Here is a 14,525-nt window from a genome sequence, read left to right on the forward strand (position 1 = left end):
CCAGGACGACATTTTGATCACAGGTCGGAACTCAGTCGAGCACCTGCAAAACCTGGAGGAGGTTCTTAGTCGACTCAACCGCGTGGGACTCAGGTTAAAACGCTCGAAGTGCGTTTTCTGGCACCTGAGGTAGAGTTCTTGGGAAGGAGGATTGCGGCGGACGGCATCAGGCCCACCAACGCGAAGACAGAGGCAATCGAGAACGCACCGAGGCCACAGAACGTGACGGAGCTGTGGTCGTTTCTGGGACTCTTGAACTGCTTTGGTAACTTCTTACCGGGTCTCAGCACACTGCTTGAACCATTACATGTTTTACTACAAAAAGGGGGTGAATGGGTTTGGGGCAAAAGCCAACAAAATGCCTTTGTAAAAGCGAGAAAATTGTTATGCTCAAACAAATTGCTTGTGTTGTATGATCCATGTTAGCGTTTGGTACTAGCATGTGATGCGTTGTCATATGGCGTCGGGTGTGTATTGCAATAAGCTAATGATTTTGGGAACTGAAACCAGTTGCTTATGCATCCAGGAGTCTGTCTAAGGCTGACAGAGCCTACAGCATGATTGAAAAAGAAGCGTTAGCGTATGTCTATGGGGTAAAGAAAATGCATCAATACCTGTTTGGGCTAAAATTCGAATTGGAAACTGATCATAAGCCACTTATATCCCTGTTTTCCGAGAGTAAAGGGATAAATACCAAAGCATCGGCCCGCATCCATAGATGGGCGCTCACGTTGTCCGCATACAACTACGCCATCCGCCACAGGCCAGGCACAGAAAACTGCGCCGATGCTCTCAGTAGGCTGCCATTGTCCACCACGGGGATGGAAATGGTACAGCCCGCAGATTGAGCCATGGTTATGGAAGCATTTGAGAGTGAGAAATCACCCATCACTGCCCGGCAGATCAAAACAAGGACAAGCCAGGACCCCTTATTATCTCTAGTCAAAAGCTGTGTGCTTCACGGGAGTTGGTCCAGTGTCCCAGTGGAAATGCAGGAAGAGATAAAGCCGTTCCAGCGGCGCAAAAATGAAATGTCTATACAGGCAGACTGCCTTCTGTGGAGCAATCGATTAGTGGTCCCCAAGAAGGGCAGAGACACCTTCATCAATGACCTCCACAGTACCCACCCAGGCATCGTAATGATGAAAGCGATAGCCAGATCCCACGTGTGGTGGCCCGGTATCGATGCGGACTTAGAGTCCTGCGTTCACAGATGTAATACATGCTCGCAGTTAAGCAATGTACCCAGGGAGACGCCACTAAGTTTATGGTCTTGGCCCTCCAAACCGGGGTCTAGGGTAACGTCGACTATGGAGGCCCGTTCTTGGGTAAAATGTTCCTTGTGGTTGTAGACGCGTACTCCAAGTGGATTGAATGTAAGATAATGTCAGCTAGCACATCTAATGCCACTACTGAAAGCCTGCGGGCCATGTTTTCCTACACACGGCTTACCCGATGTCCTGGTGAGCGACAATGGGCCATGTTTTACCAGTGCTGAGTTCAAAGAATTCATGACCCGCAACGGGATCAAACATGTCACATCTGCCCCGTTTAAACCAGCGTCCAATGGTCAGGCAGAGAGAGCAGTGCAAACCATCAAGCAAGACTTGAAGAGGGTAACTGAAGGCTCACTGCAGACTCGCCTATCCTGAGTCCTGCTCAGCTACCGCACGAGACCCCACTCACTCACTGGGATCCCATCTGCTGAACTGCTCATGAAAAGAGCACTTAAGACAAGACTCTCGTTAGTTCACCCTGATCTACATGAACAGGTAGCGAGCAGGCGGCTTCAATAAAATGCATACCATGATAGCGCAAATGTGTCACGCGAGATTGAAATCAATGATCCTGTATTTGTATTAAATTATGGACATGGTCCCAAGTGATACCCCGGCACTGTCGTGGACAAAGAGGGGAGCAAGGTGTTTCGGGTCAAACTTTCAAATGGACTCATTCACCACGGTTGACCACGAAGCAGAACCCGTCATCCACAGCAGCCCTGCAGGGCCTAACACACCAGGCAGCCCAGCAAGGCCAGATGCACAGCAGCCCAGCGAGGGCCCAACAAATGATTCAACTAATCTGAGGAAGGACGTTCTTGCTATTGAGGGAGTGCAGCGAAGGTTCACCAGACTAATTCCAGGGATGGCTGGACTGTCATATGAGGAGAGACTGGATCGACTGGGCCTTTATTCACTGGAGTTTAGAAGGATGAGAGGGGATCTCATAGAAACGTGTAAGATTCTGACGGGACTGGACAGGTTAGATGCGGGAAGAATGTTCCCGATGTTGGGGAAGTCCAGAACCAGGGGACATAGTCTTAGGATAAGGGGTAGGCCATTTAGGACTGAGATGAGGAGAAACTTCTTCACAGAGAGTTGTTAACCTGTGGAATTCCCTGCCGCAGAGAGTTGTTGATGTCAGTTCATTGGATATATTCAAGAGGGAGTTAGATATGGCCCTTATGGCTTAGGGAATCAAGGGGTATGAAGAGAAAGCAGGAAAGGGGTACTGAGGGAATGATCGGCCATGATCTTATTGAGTGGCGGTGCAGGCTCGAAGGGCCGAATGGCCTACTCCTGCACCTATTTTCTATGTTTCTATGTAACAACACCAGCTTTCACACCGAGAAGATCAACAGGGCAAGAAGGTCCCCAGATTGACTCACATTGTAAATAGTAACACTATTGACTTTGGGGGGAAGTGTTGTTATATATGTGGACTTGTATTTACTCTGTACAGCCACCAGAGGGCTCATCCCCTGGAGTCCCAAGGGATCCCATAATCCCTTGGGAGCACAGGTATTTAAGGAGGCTTCACAGGTTGGAGAGACACTCTGGAGACCTGCAGTAAAAGATGAAGGTCACACTTTACTTTGAGCTCACAGTATTCAGTCTGACTCTTTCTCCATACACAACAAAAGCTATATGCAAAAATGCTGTAAGTTCAAGGGAAATGTGAGCAAAGATGTAACAAATAAGTTATTACAGGTAAAAACAGCAAGCTAACACAAATAATATTTTATGCCATGACAGAAGAATGTGCTGCATGAAGGAATTTCCATGGGCCAAATCACAGTGTCTCAATCCTCACTGCTCCTATATTTAAAGACAAAACTGACATTACAAGACAGCAGTGTGAAGGAAGGAAGGAATGGATCCCCGTGACAATAAATAACTCACTCCAAACAAGAAGGCATTCACTGATTTCTTCAGGAGGATTTAGAAGTTGTGCATCATGGAGATGGGAGGGATACGCAGAACTACTGGTATGTACCATATTATTCATATATTCTATAATTTACAAAATATATTAGTTCAATGTGCCATTACACACTGAATTTGTTCTAATCCATAATATTGTCATGACAGCAGTACAGGATAAATGTACTTATAATGTGTCACATGGTCTATTCATCGGGCAAGGAGATCCTAATGGACCACCAGCTACACAAGATGAGCACCATATTCAGAGGACCAACCATCACCAGCCCACAGCAGGGGAAAATACATAGTGATATTGATGTAAAAGCACAGAGTGATGAGGGGCCATCTGGTAAAGGGCAATGGCCCAGCATGCAATCTATTCCTGCTGAGTATGGGGATCTGCTTTGTGGTCTGCTTTTAAATGGGGGCTGTTACAGCAGTACCACATTGAGGAGTCACTTGCCTCCTTCCTTGTTATATTGAAAGGTGTTCTGGTTATATGGCAGAATCCTACGCTCTGATATTCCTCAGTCCCTCCTCTACATTAATGTAAAGTACAGATAGAGTCTCTGGAAATTATTCCAACACACAGATATGCAAATTGCAAACAAAAAGGCCAAATTGTTCAAAGTGCCGAGCTACCATAAAGATGTTCTACTGTAGCAAATGGATTTCAACACAGGCAAGTGTGAGCTCATCCATTTTTGATAAAAAGGGTAGATCGGAGTATTTTTTAAATGGTGAAAAGCTGGGAATAGTGGAGCTCCAAAAAGATTTAGGGATCTATGTACACAAATCATTGAAATGTAGTAGTCAGGTATAAAATATAATCAAAAGGGCTAATAGAATGGTAGCCTTAATGTCTAGAGGGCTAGAATATAAGGACGAGGAAGTTTTGCTGCAGCTATACAAAGCTGTGGTAAAACCACATCTGGAGCACTGTATACTGTTCTGAGCACCACACCGTAGAATGGATGTATTAGCCTTAGGAGTGCAGCGCAGATTCACCACAATGTTACCAGGGCACCAAGGGTTAAACTGAAGGATCGCATAAACTAGGCTTGTATTTCCTGGAATAAAAAAGGTTAAGGAATGATTTGATTTGTAGGCTTGTAGGATTTTGAAAGGAATTGATAAGGGAGATGGAGAGAAACCATTTCCATTGGTGGGGGAGTCTAGGACAAGGGGACATAAACTTAAAATTAGAGCCAGGTCACTCAGCAGAGAAATTAGAAACACTTCTTCATGCAACCAATGGTAAAAGTGTGGAACTCTCACAAAAAGCTGTAGCTATTAGGTCAGTTAATTATTTTAAATCTGAGATCAATAGATTTTTGCTAGCCAAGTGTATTAAGGAATATGGAGTCAAGGCGGGTGGATGGAGTTAGGATACAGATCAGATATGATCTCATTAAATGGTGGAACAGGCTAAAGGAGCTGAATGGCGTACCCTTGTACCTATGTTTTCACTGTCATTTTTGGATGTAATGTGCAGTATTTCATTACTGCATTTATGTCTTCTATATAGTTCTATGAACTAAGGCAGTACATTGTATTTACAGCTTTAGTCTAGAAACTTAAGAATGTATATCCATATCACAAACTCACCCCATAGGCCTTAAGCTTAAAATGGAGAAGTTGAACTCTGTGCGCTGCATGGACAATGTCCTCTCTCCTTGTCAAATTTTGCACTTAAAAACTGACATTTCAAAACCAGATTCTCCCTGGACCTTTACTATAAAGGAAAACAAGGCAATTTATTTCTTACCCACACAAATTCGGCCGGTCCCATCTCTGGTCAGCCCTTCAGGACACTCACATTGAAAGGACCCTTGAGTATTCACACACTGCCCATTTGGGCAAATGCCAGGAAAGACCGTGCATTCATTCACATCTGTTCAAATAGACAAAAGAGAGTGAGACCCTTTGGCCCTTACCTTTTCTTTCATTTGGCTTATTACAAGTTAATTATTTTTTTTTTAAATACACGCAACGGTTAAAACAAATTCACAATCACATCTTGATAAGTGAAACACAGACACTAAGGGGGCAAAATTACCTTGCTGTGCGTCTCCCATTACAGCTTCCGAGGAGCGCCAATGGGGCACGAAAGTGGTTTTGACCAGGAGTTAGCAGAGGTGCGAAACCTGTAATACCGCGCCCCCGCGAGAAGCGCCCCGGACGCTGTGTCTCCGGTGATGACCTCATTGCCATGCGTGGCGACCCCTTTTTGCCCTGCAGCGGCCTGTTTCCGACCCACAGCAGAAATTGGGCAGTGCCCCGTGTGGCTGCCGCAGGCGATGTCAGCACCAGCCACACGGGTCGCAAACCGGGCTGCACTCTGCTCGCAGGGCGAAATTTAAAGGAGAGGTGGCTCAGTGGGTAAATATGCCCTGTGGTATGATAGCAATCCATTAGACCAAGGAGATCCCAGGTTTGATCCCTGCTCAAAGCTGAGCTGGGTAATGCAACCAGGATGGGTATGAGGCCAAACAGTTTGGTTTTATGGCCCTGTTGCTGTTGAGGATGAAAAAAGCCCTATTTCATGTTGTTGACATATCTCATTAAAATAATAAAACAATATTTAGTTAGTCACTGTTCTCTTAAACATTTTAATTCATTGATTTCCCAGTATGCCCGCTATTCCCCAATTTGTGTGGACATAAGTTGAGGCTCTGCGACAGTACTATACATAATAGAAAACAAAGTAGAAAAAAGAATTAAGTGTATGTGTTAGTTTTCCTTTAGTTCCTGTTGTGTGAAAAATTTCAAAAATACATGAAAGAATAATTAAATTCAGTTCTTCTGTATTTACCACGTAAACCTGATTCATGCTAGAATGGAGCAAAATTCCAACAGAGTAGATGATCATTTTTAACACCTGGGGCTAGTATTTTCTCGGGGGGGGGGGAGGGGGGGGGGGGTGGGTGAGTTATCACCATCTTCATCTGTTTTTGTTATTTTTCTCTACTGTAAGAAGCTGATATATATGAATATTTCAGTATCTGCAGACTTTGTCTGCTGTATCTTACTTTTTTCAAGGTTACTGCAGGTTGCGTTGAAAGGGTGGAAAATCTATTTAGAAATCTGAAACCTGGTGGTAGCCAATACTAATCGGCTGAAATATTCGGTGGTAAATCCATTGCGGGTTCTCTCCCAGGGCCAATCAGGCCGTGATGATGGTAAACATCATTGTATTAATTTCATTTTGTCTTAGAATTTTCAATACTTATTGGATTCAAGTCCCATTCCAGAGACTTGAGTACATGATCCAGGATGACACTTCAGTACAGTACTTAGGAAATTATGCATTGTTAATGTTAAAATAAGGCCCCATCTTCCCCCTTAGGTGGAAATAAAAGATCTCATGGCACTTTTTGAGGAAGAGCGGGAGAGTTCTCCTGCTGTCCTGGCCAGCATTTATCTCTCAACCTACATCTGTAACGCAGATTATCTGGTCATTTACCTCATTGCTGTGTGTAGGACATTGCTGTGTACAAGTTTGCCTAAATGACAACAGTAACAACACTTCAAAGGTACTTCATTCGCTGTGAAGCATTTCTGATGCCATGAAAACATGAAAGGTGTTGCATAAATAAAAGTTCATTCTTCTGAATTGAAAACTTTCTTCTGTGTCAACAAGTGCTCCTGTAGCAATTTTTTTAAAGGTTGAAATATTCTTACCTTCACAGGCTACACCTTTAACTCTTGCATATCCTCTTGGACAGGTGGTATCTGCAGATAAAGATACAAGTTCAAGTACAAAAACCCTAGATTCTGTATTATACGAATTGTTCACCAACAATTTTCAGCTTCTGATATTCATTCCTCAAATTTTCTTGAAGAAAAACCTGAGGGGCGATTTTAAGTGAACAGTTGAAATTGGCCGGGTGACTGACTCGCTGACATCTTGCACTGTTCCCGCTATCTTTAATTTTAACCTGCTTTTCTGAGCAGGCAGCAAGGACACATGCGCAAATTTGGTGAGTTCCTTTTTAAATGCAAGTCAGGGTCTGATGGCATCAACTGTAACTGGTGGCCGGAGTGGGTTAGCCATTGTGGCTTTCCCACCAGGTGACTATACTGGGAAGAGGATCCAGAGCCAGAAGAGGTACGAACAGGTACTTTAAAAAAAACTTTCTAGTGGGGCCAGGAGGAATCTGAGTCATCTCCCGCCCACTCGATTCTCACTCCGGGTTAAAATCGGGGCAAATTAATTTTAAAAAGTTAAGTGTGAGATGGTGCTTTTTGGTAGGAGGAATAAAGACGCCACCTACTCCTTGGAAAATAAGAGTTTAAATGGGGTGGAGGTGTAAAGGGATCGAGGGGTATAGATTCATAAATCATTAAAAATAGCAATGCAGGTTAGCAAAACTATTACAAAAAGCAAATCAAGCACTGGAGTTCATTTCGAGAGAAATAAAATTCAAAACCAGACAAATTATGTTAAAATTATATAGAACCTTGTTTAGTACACATATAGGCCTCAATTTTGGCTGAGCCCGTTTTTCGGCGCACTTACTGGAGTTGCACCGCTTATTTACGTGCCGAGATGCGCCGGAACAAAATGCTGCAACTTTGGCCGCTGCCTGGCCTCTTCACTGCAGCCGCGCAGCATGGCCAGTGGACTCGACGGCGAAGCCAGTGTTCTGCGCCGAAAACTGTGCCGAGACGTCTGCACATACGCAGTGGATAGTGGTGATGTCCACGCACGCGCAATAGCATTGGGAGTTGGCAATGGGCCTTGATGCTTGCCAGCTAGGTCGCTCCCTCCCTCCCTTTGCCCCCAACCTCTCCGTTGATTTTTAGCCTCCTCTCTGTGGGCCCCAATGCTTGCCAGATTACTCCCTCCCTCCCTCCCTCCCCCACCACCCAGCCTCTCCGTTGAATTTCAGCCGGCCAGTTCCATCACTCCCACCCCTAGTCCAGGCCGAATGGCCTCCCACACCGGCTTGCTGCCTTCCCAGGCCGAGTGCAGAAAGCTGCATTGCATTTTGAAGATGAAGGTTGGAATTTAATTTTTTATTTCTTCTTATTTTAACTATGCAAAGGAAGGATGGCTGTTCCCTAAAGTTTGGTTGGTTCAGGTCCACGTTCTCTCCGTTTCCCGCCCCTATTCCAGGCCGAATGGCCTCCGGTGTACCTACTTCCGCCGATTTCTTTAACTCTGCAAGGATTTTCTGAAATGGCCACATACGCTGGCCTAAGTAGAAATGGAGTAACTATTAGCTGGCCAAAGTTGCCTAAATGAGCAGAACTGGCGTCGGTGGCTGGTAACGGCCCCTTTTGAGAGAAAAAAAAACTAACCTAAAAAAACTGTAACTAACTCAGTTACGCTGGTGCAAATTGATTGGGGAAAATTGGGATTTTTAAGTTACGCCAGAAAAACCAAGTTACTCCAAAAAATCGGAGTAACTCCTGGCCAAAATTGAGCCCTTAAAGTACTGTGCACACTTTCTCTCTCCTTATTATATAATGGATATAAAAGCGCCGGAGAAAGTGCAAAAGACTTACAAGGATAATACCAGAATTGAGAGGGTAGAACTATCATGAAAAACTGAATAGTTTGGGGTTCTAGAAGACTGACTGAAAGGTGATCTGATAGAAGTCTTTAAAATTATGAAGGGTTTCGATAGGTTAGATGTACAGAAGATGTTTCCACTTGTGGGGGAATACAAAACTAGGGACGATAAATATAAGATAGCCATTAATAAATCCAATAAGGATATCAGAAGAAACTTCTTTACTCAGAGAGTGTTGAGAATGTGGAACTCACAGTATTTGAGGTGAATAGCATAGATGCATTTAAGGGAAAGTTAAGTACATGAGAGAAAGGAATAGTTATACTAACACACATAAAATAATACTGCATTGAAATCATGCTGTACAGTATTAAGGAAATTTCATTAAAAGATATTAACACATTTAATTGGGTTAGGGTCTTCATTAAAATAGCAGAGGAATTTCATGCAAATAATTAACGCATTCATTACTAATATCACATAGCATGATATCAAGGCGCACACAATTTTTGTTTTAGCAGAGTTTCTGAGAGCATTAGTTCTCAAGCTAATGTAAAATGTTCAAAAGGAAATATTCTGGTTAATTTACTAAACAACTCATTTTGTTATTAGTAAGGAACGCCACAGTAAACTTAATCCTACGCAGCTGGTTTGGTGCCAAAAACACAAAGATTGATTTCAAATTGCTGTTATAACAATCCAAGAAATTGGTTTAAGGAAGTAATCCTTATTTTAAAAATTCTGTAAAAATTTAGTTCAATTTCTAGCACATTTTCATAATTGTAAATGTTTTTTTCTCTGATCCACTGTTTTCAATACCTAGTTCACAACGTTCACAAGGACTGCCCCATGCAGCCCCCAGAGTAGCACAGCATTCCGACTTCAGTGTGGCTCCATTGATGTTTACTTCACAGCGGCTGTTTTGGACGTTCAACCAGCAAGTTCCTTTCACGCTGTCTGTTGTAAATTGTGAGAAAATTTAAGTAATTACCAAGAAATAATGAGTCATTTTTACTGACAAATATCTCAGAATGTCCTGAGCTTGACCCCAATATGAATGGGTACTCAACATATCCTCATACTCAACTCTTGGAAAGTTATGTGTTGCTTTACTGGCCACGTAATGTGCAAGCAATATTTATCAACTAGCCCAGCTATAATCGAAAGAATTTGCTTTTTTTTTTAAATAAAGATTCATGTATGTGTAAGAATAACGCTAATCATTCCCAGCTGTTTGTCATTAATGTTCTGAGGCAACCACAAGGAACTGCACAAGACAGACTCGAGAATAACTTTTTCTTCTTTTTTTGGGAAGATACGTGGCTTCTGATTATCACCTGCCCTCAGCAGCAGAGCTAAGGTTAGGACCCAACATAGGGCTGTTACCTACTCAGTTTAGGGCTTCATATTTTAACTCTTTGATCGTGATTTCGCCTACCCCAGCAGGAGCGAGTCGGGCGACATCCATAGCATGGTCCCAGTCCGCAGCCTGCTCTGTACAAGTGATTTTACGATAATTGGGCTTATTAAGCCCACCCATCGAGGTTCCCACCCAATTAAAATGTAGTGGGTCTGATGATGCCATTTGATGACGTGTCATCAGCTGATTTCCTTAAAGGGACCATGCCCGCATTGATTTTGACAGTTGTGCTGTCAGTGTTCCACAACACTGAGGTACTGCAAACACTGACAAAAACGGCACAGAGGTGCACGGCTGCACCCAGGCTCTCCCATCACTCCCTCCAGCTGCTTATGGAGGGAGTCACAGCACGCAGGAAGGTTCTCTTGCCTTCCAATGGGCGGAACAGGACATCAAAGCAGCCTGGTTGCATATTATACAGGAGGGCACATGCAGGTATGTCGTCAGGAGGACCTGGCTGTAGTGGCGCAAACCTTTCAATGTTCTCAGTAGATCATGAAAGGTTACTGCAAAGCCACACTCAACCTCATCCTGCTGTGCCACTCAACACATCCCATCACTTTGCCATCCCTACCCTACTCCTGCACATCCTTACTTACACCATCTTACCTTGCACCTCCACCCATCCCTCTCTCTATCTACATTATCAGTTCCCCATCTAACTAGCTGACCCTCACACTCACCTTCATCCTAGTCCAATCCTACCAACTAACACCACACAAGGGTAGGTAGGCACTTGGGTGTTATCGGCAATATTCATGTAAAGTTTCTGTTAATGTGTTGTCAAACATTGAAATCTTTATTTTGAGCACTTTGCGTTCTTGGACAGATTTGTGTGCACCTTTGGAAGTAGATTCATGAGTTGCAGTGATTGGTGAGACATAATGATACCCCCGGAATGGTGAGAAAGGAATGGCTTGGGCATTGCAGGGATGCTTTATAGTGTTGGAGTGGTGTGGTGCCAGGGTGTACAGCGTCAAGTGAAGTAAATCTGGCCATGGTGAGGCCATCCCTGGCAACAATGTTGTCGGATGCTGATGCCCTGTGTCCTGTGCAGCATCAGTTGATTGCGGAGAGGGTTGGTGATGTTGTTGGTGATGCTGGTGTGCCTGGTGGTGCTGGTGTTGGGGCTGATCATGATGGCATTCTGAGGAGCAAGGTGAGATTTTTTTCAAGGGCATCGATGCTGATGGAATAGAGAGCAGGTAAGGTTGAGATGACAAATGCAATCTGTCAATTGTAAGAGAGATTGTTCCAATGAGGTGACACTGCATAGAGAGTGTGCTCCAAATACCTGTTTGCTGCATAAAGCTCAATCTGTCTTCCAAATGCAGTGAGCAACAGCTTCTAACCTTGGAAAGTGAACAACTGTGAAATGGGAGCTTTTATAGACCATTTGCAGCTGTCAAGTTAGTAAATCATTAGAAGGCCGTTAGACCCATCCACCCAAAGAGATCCTCCCCATTTCAACTTCTAATTTTCTGTTAAAAGATTCCAGGACTTTCACCTCGACTACTCTTCCTGGAAATCCATTCCATATGTTGATCACTCTTTGTGTAAAGAAGAGTTTTATGACATTATTCCAAAATTCACCTACTACTAGTTCAAATCTATGTTCCCTTATCCTACTCTTGCTATTTAACTTAACATAACATTCCAGGTTTACCATTTCCATTCCCTTTACTACCTTTATATCGGATCCCCTCACAGATGGCAAGTTTTCCAGACTAAGAAGCCCAAGTTTCCCCTGCTCAAAGGCCAGGGGCGGCGGGGAGATCGGAGGCCGAGCTGGGGGGTTTGGTGAGGAGATCGAATACCGGAGTTGGGGTGGTGGGGGGCGGGGAGCAACGGGGTGGAGAAGGAGCTCGGAGGCCAGGGGTGGGGGTGAGATTGGACGCCTCATGGACTGGTAGGGAGGAGACCGGAAGGGTCGGGAGGGGTTGTCTGATCGTGAGGAGCTGGCAAGGCAGGTACACTGGATCCAGCAGGTAAGTGGAAAGGCACTTGCCTCCTGCATCCAGCAGACCTCACTTTGCTTCTGCTGGCGGGATTCCCGAGGCCCAGGAAACCTGGCCGCCCAGAGTTAAATTTAAAAGGGTGCTTCAAAATGAGGCACATAGCCTCATTATAATATTTAAAGTGCCAACCCGCTTCACCTCCGTTAAAACCGGAAATGGGCGGGTTGGGGACGGGTTTCAGATTTCTAACATTTTAACCTCCTATCCGACCTAAACCCACCCATTTTTTTTAGGGGTTAAATTTCCGTGATAGTGCACATAAAACATGAATGAGACAAAAGAGAGACAGTGACCAGAACTGGATACAATACTTAAGATGCGGTCTGACCAGAACACTGTATGTTTTGATCGCAACTTCCTTCTACTTTTGGCTATGTAGTCCAATATTCTATTGGCTTTGTTGATTGCTGCTCTGCATTGTTTGGACATGCTGAATGCTGATTCTTTTTCAGCTTCATTGTCAGCTATTTTAACACCTTATTCACTTATATTTTCTTCCTATGTGTTAGATACTTTTATTTTTGTCAGCTTTAAATTTCATCTTCTATTTTCTGCCTAATTACATATTTTATCCAACTTATTCTGTAATTTCTGAGCTGCTTCCCCATTTGCTATTATCTGCAAGTCTGATCTCTTTGTATTGAGTTTTCAAATCCGGCTCATTTATGTAAATTAGAAACAGCAATGGTTTCAACACCCACCCCTGAGGCACCCCACTCAGTACTTGCACTCCCCACCCTAACATAACTTCTCCAATGAATATTAATTGTTTCTACCTTCCAGCCAATTTCTTATCCATTCCCAGGGTTTACCCTCAATCTCACAATTAAATTAATAGCTTTTTGGATGGAACTGTGTCATCTACCTTTTGGAAGTTGAAGTACAACATGATGTAGGTCTTTGCACAGTCTGGAGGAAGTTGGGCAGTCAGGTATCTTCCACTTCTGAATCCATAATGACTGCTGTTAGACAGGCTACAGATACATCCCAGCTTAAATGAGCTAACTTTGTTCTATCTGCTGAAGGTTAATTTAAGTGGTTATTTTTTAAAGCCCAACCTGCCCCACCCATGCATTGATATGAGAGCTTGTTTTATGTGCACTATCACGCATTTCTCTTCATTCTACAATATACATTAATGCTTTAGATGAAGGAATTGAATGTAATATCTCCAAGTTTGCAGATGACACTAAGCTGGGTGGCAGTGTCATCTGTGAGGAGGATGCTAAGAGGCTGCAGGTTGACTTGGACAGGTTAGGTGAGTGGGCAAATACATGGCAGATGCGGTATAATGTAAATAAATGAGGTAATCCACTTTGGTGGTAAAAACAGGAAGACAGATTATTATCTGAATGATGACAGATTAGTAAAAGGGGAGGTGCAACGAGGCCTGGATGTCATGGTACATCAGTCATGGAAAGTTGGCATACAGGTACAGCAGGAGGTGAAGAAGGCAAATGGCATGTTGGCCTTCATAGCGAGAGGATTTGAGTGTAGGAGCAGGGAGGTCTTACTACAGTTGTACAGGGCCTTGGTGAGGCCACACCTTGAATATTGTGTACAGTTTTGGTCTCCTAATCCGAGGAAGGTCATTCTTGCTATTGAGGGAGTGCAGCGAAGGTTCACCAGACTGATTCCCGGGATGACAGGGCTGACATATGAAGAAAGACTTATATTCACTGGAATTTAGAAGAATGAGAGGGGATCTCATAGAAGCATATAACATTCTGACAGGATTGGATAGGTTAGATTCAGGAAGAATGTTCCCGATGTTGGGGGAAGTCCAGACCAGGGGTCACAGTCTAAGGATAAGGGGTAAGCCATTTAAGACTGTGATGAGGAGAAACTTCTTCACTCAGAGAGTTGTGAGCATGTGGAATTCTGTACCACAGAAAGTTATTGAGGCCAGTTCGTTAGATATATTTAAAAGAAGTTAGATGTGGCCCTTACAGCTAAAGGGATCAAGGGGTATGGAGAGAAAGCAGGAATGGGTGCTGAAGTGCATGATCAGCCATGATCATATTGAATGCTGGTGCAGGCTCGAAAGGCCGAATGGCCTACTCCTGCATCTATTTTCTATGTCTATGTTTCTATTAAAGTTGATTTTTTTTTTAAATATTTAAATGTTCATTTTTTATTTTAAGTGACACATTCTTGCCCCAGTGCGAGCATAAATTGAGTAAATTAAGGGAAACTCTTTCAAATGGCTGAAGGTTCGATACCAGAGGGCACAGATTTAAGGTGATTGGCAAAAGAACTAGAGGCAACACGAGGAAAATCTTTTTTATGCAACGAATCGTTAGGATTTGGAATGTACTGCCTGATAGGGTGGTGGATACAGATTCAATTGCAGCCTTCA

The 14,525-nt window shown here is 43.7% G+C and overlaps 1 protein-coding gene across 1 annotated transcript in view; it reads right to left on the bottom strand.

The window, feature by feature from the left end:
* fbn2a (fibrillin 2a) overlaps nucleotides 1–14,525 on the bottom strand; it is a 514,209-nt gene that overhangs the window by 188,003 nt on the left and 311,681 nt on the right. Inside the window, exons 21-23 of the mRNA XM_070881599.1 lie at nucleotides 9,548–9,685; nucleotides 6,891–6,941; nucleotides 4,975–5,100 (exon numbers count right to left, since the gene is read on the bottom strand). Of these exons, the coding sequence (XP_070737700.1) occupies nucleotides 4,975–5,100; nucleotides 6,891–6,941; nucleotides 9,548–9,685 (315 nt within the window). The remainder of the gene's footprint in view (nucleotides 1–4,974; nucleotides 5,101–6,890; nucleotides 6,942–9,547; nucleotides 9,686–14,525) is intronic.

The sequence above is a fragment of the Pristiophorus japonicus genome, chromosome 1 (genome assembly GCF_044704955.1).
Source record: "Pristiophorus japonicus isolate sPriJap1 chromosome 1, sPriJap1.hap1, whole genome shotgun sequence".
In the NCBI taxonomy this organism is placed as follows: domain Eukaryota; kingdom Metazoa; phylum Chordata; class Chondrichthyes; family Pristiophoridae; genus Pristiophorus; species Pristiophorus japonicus.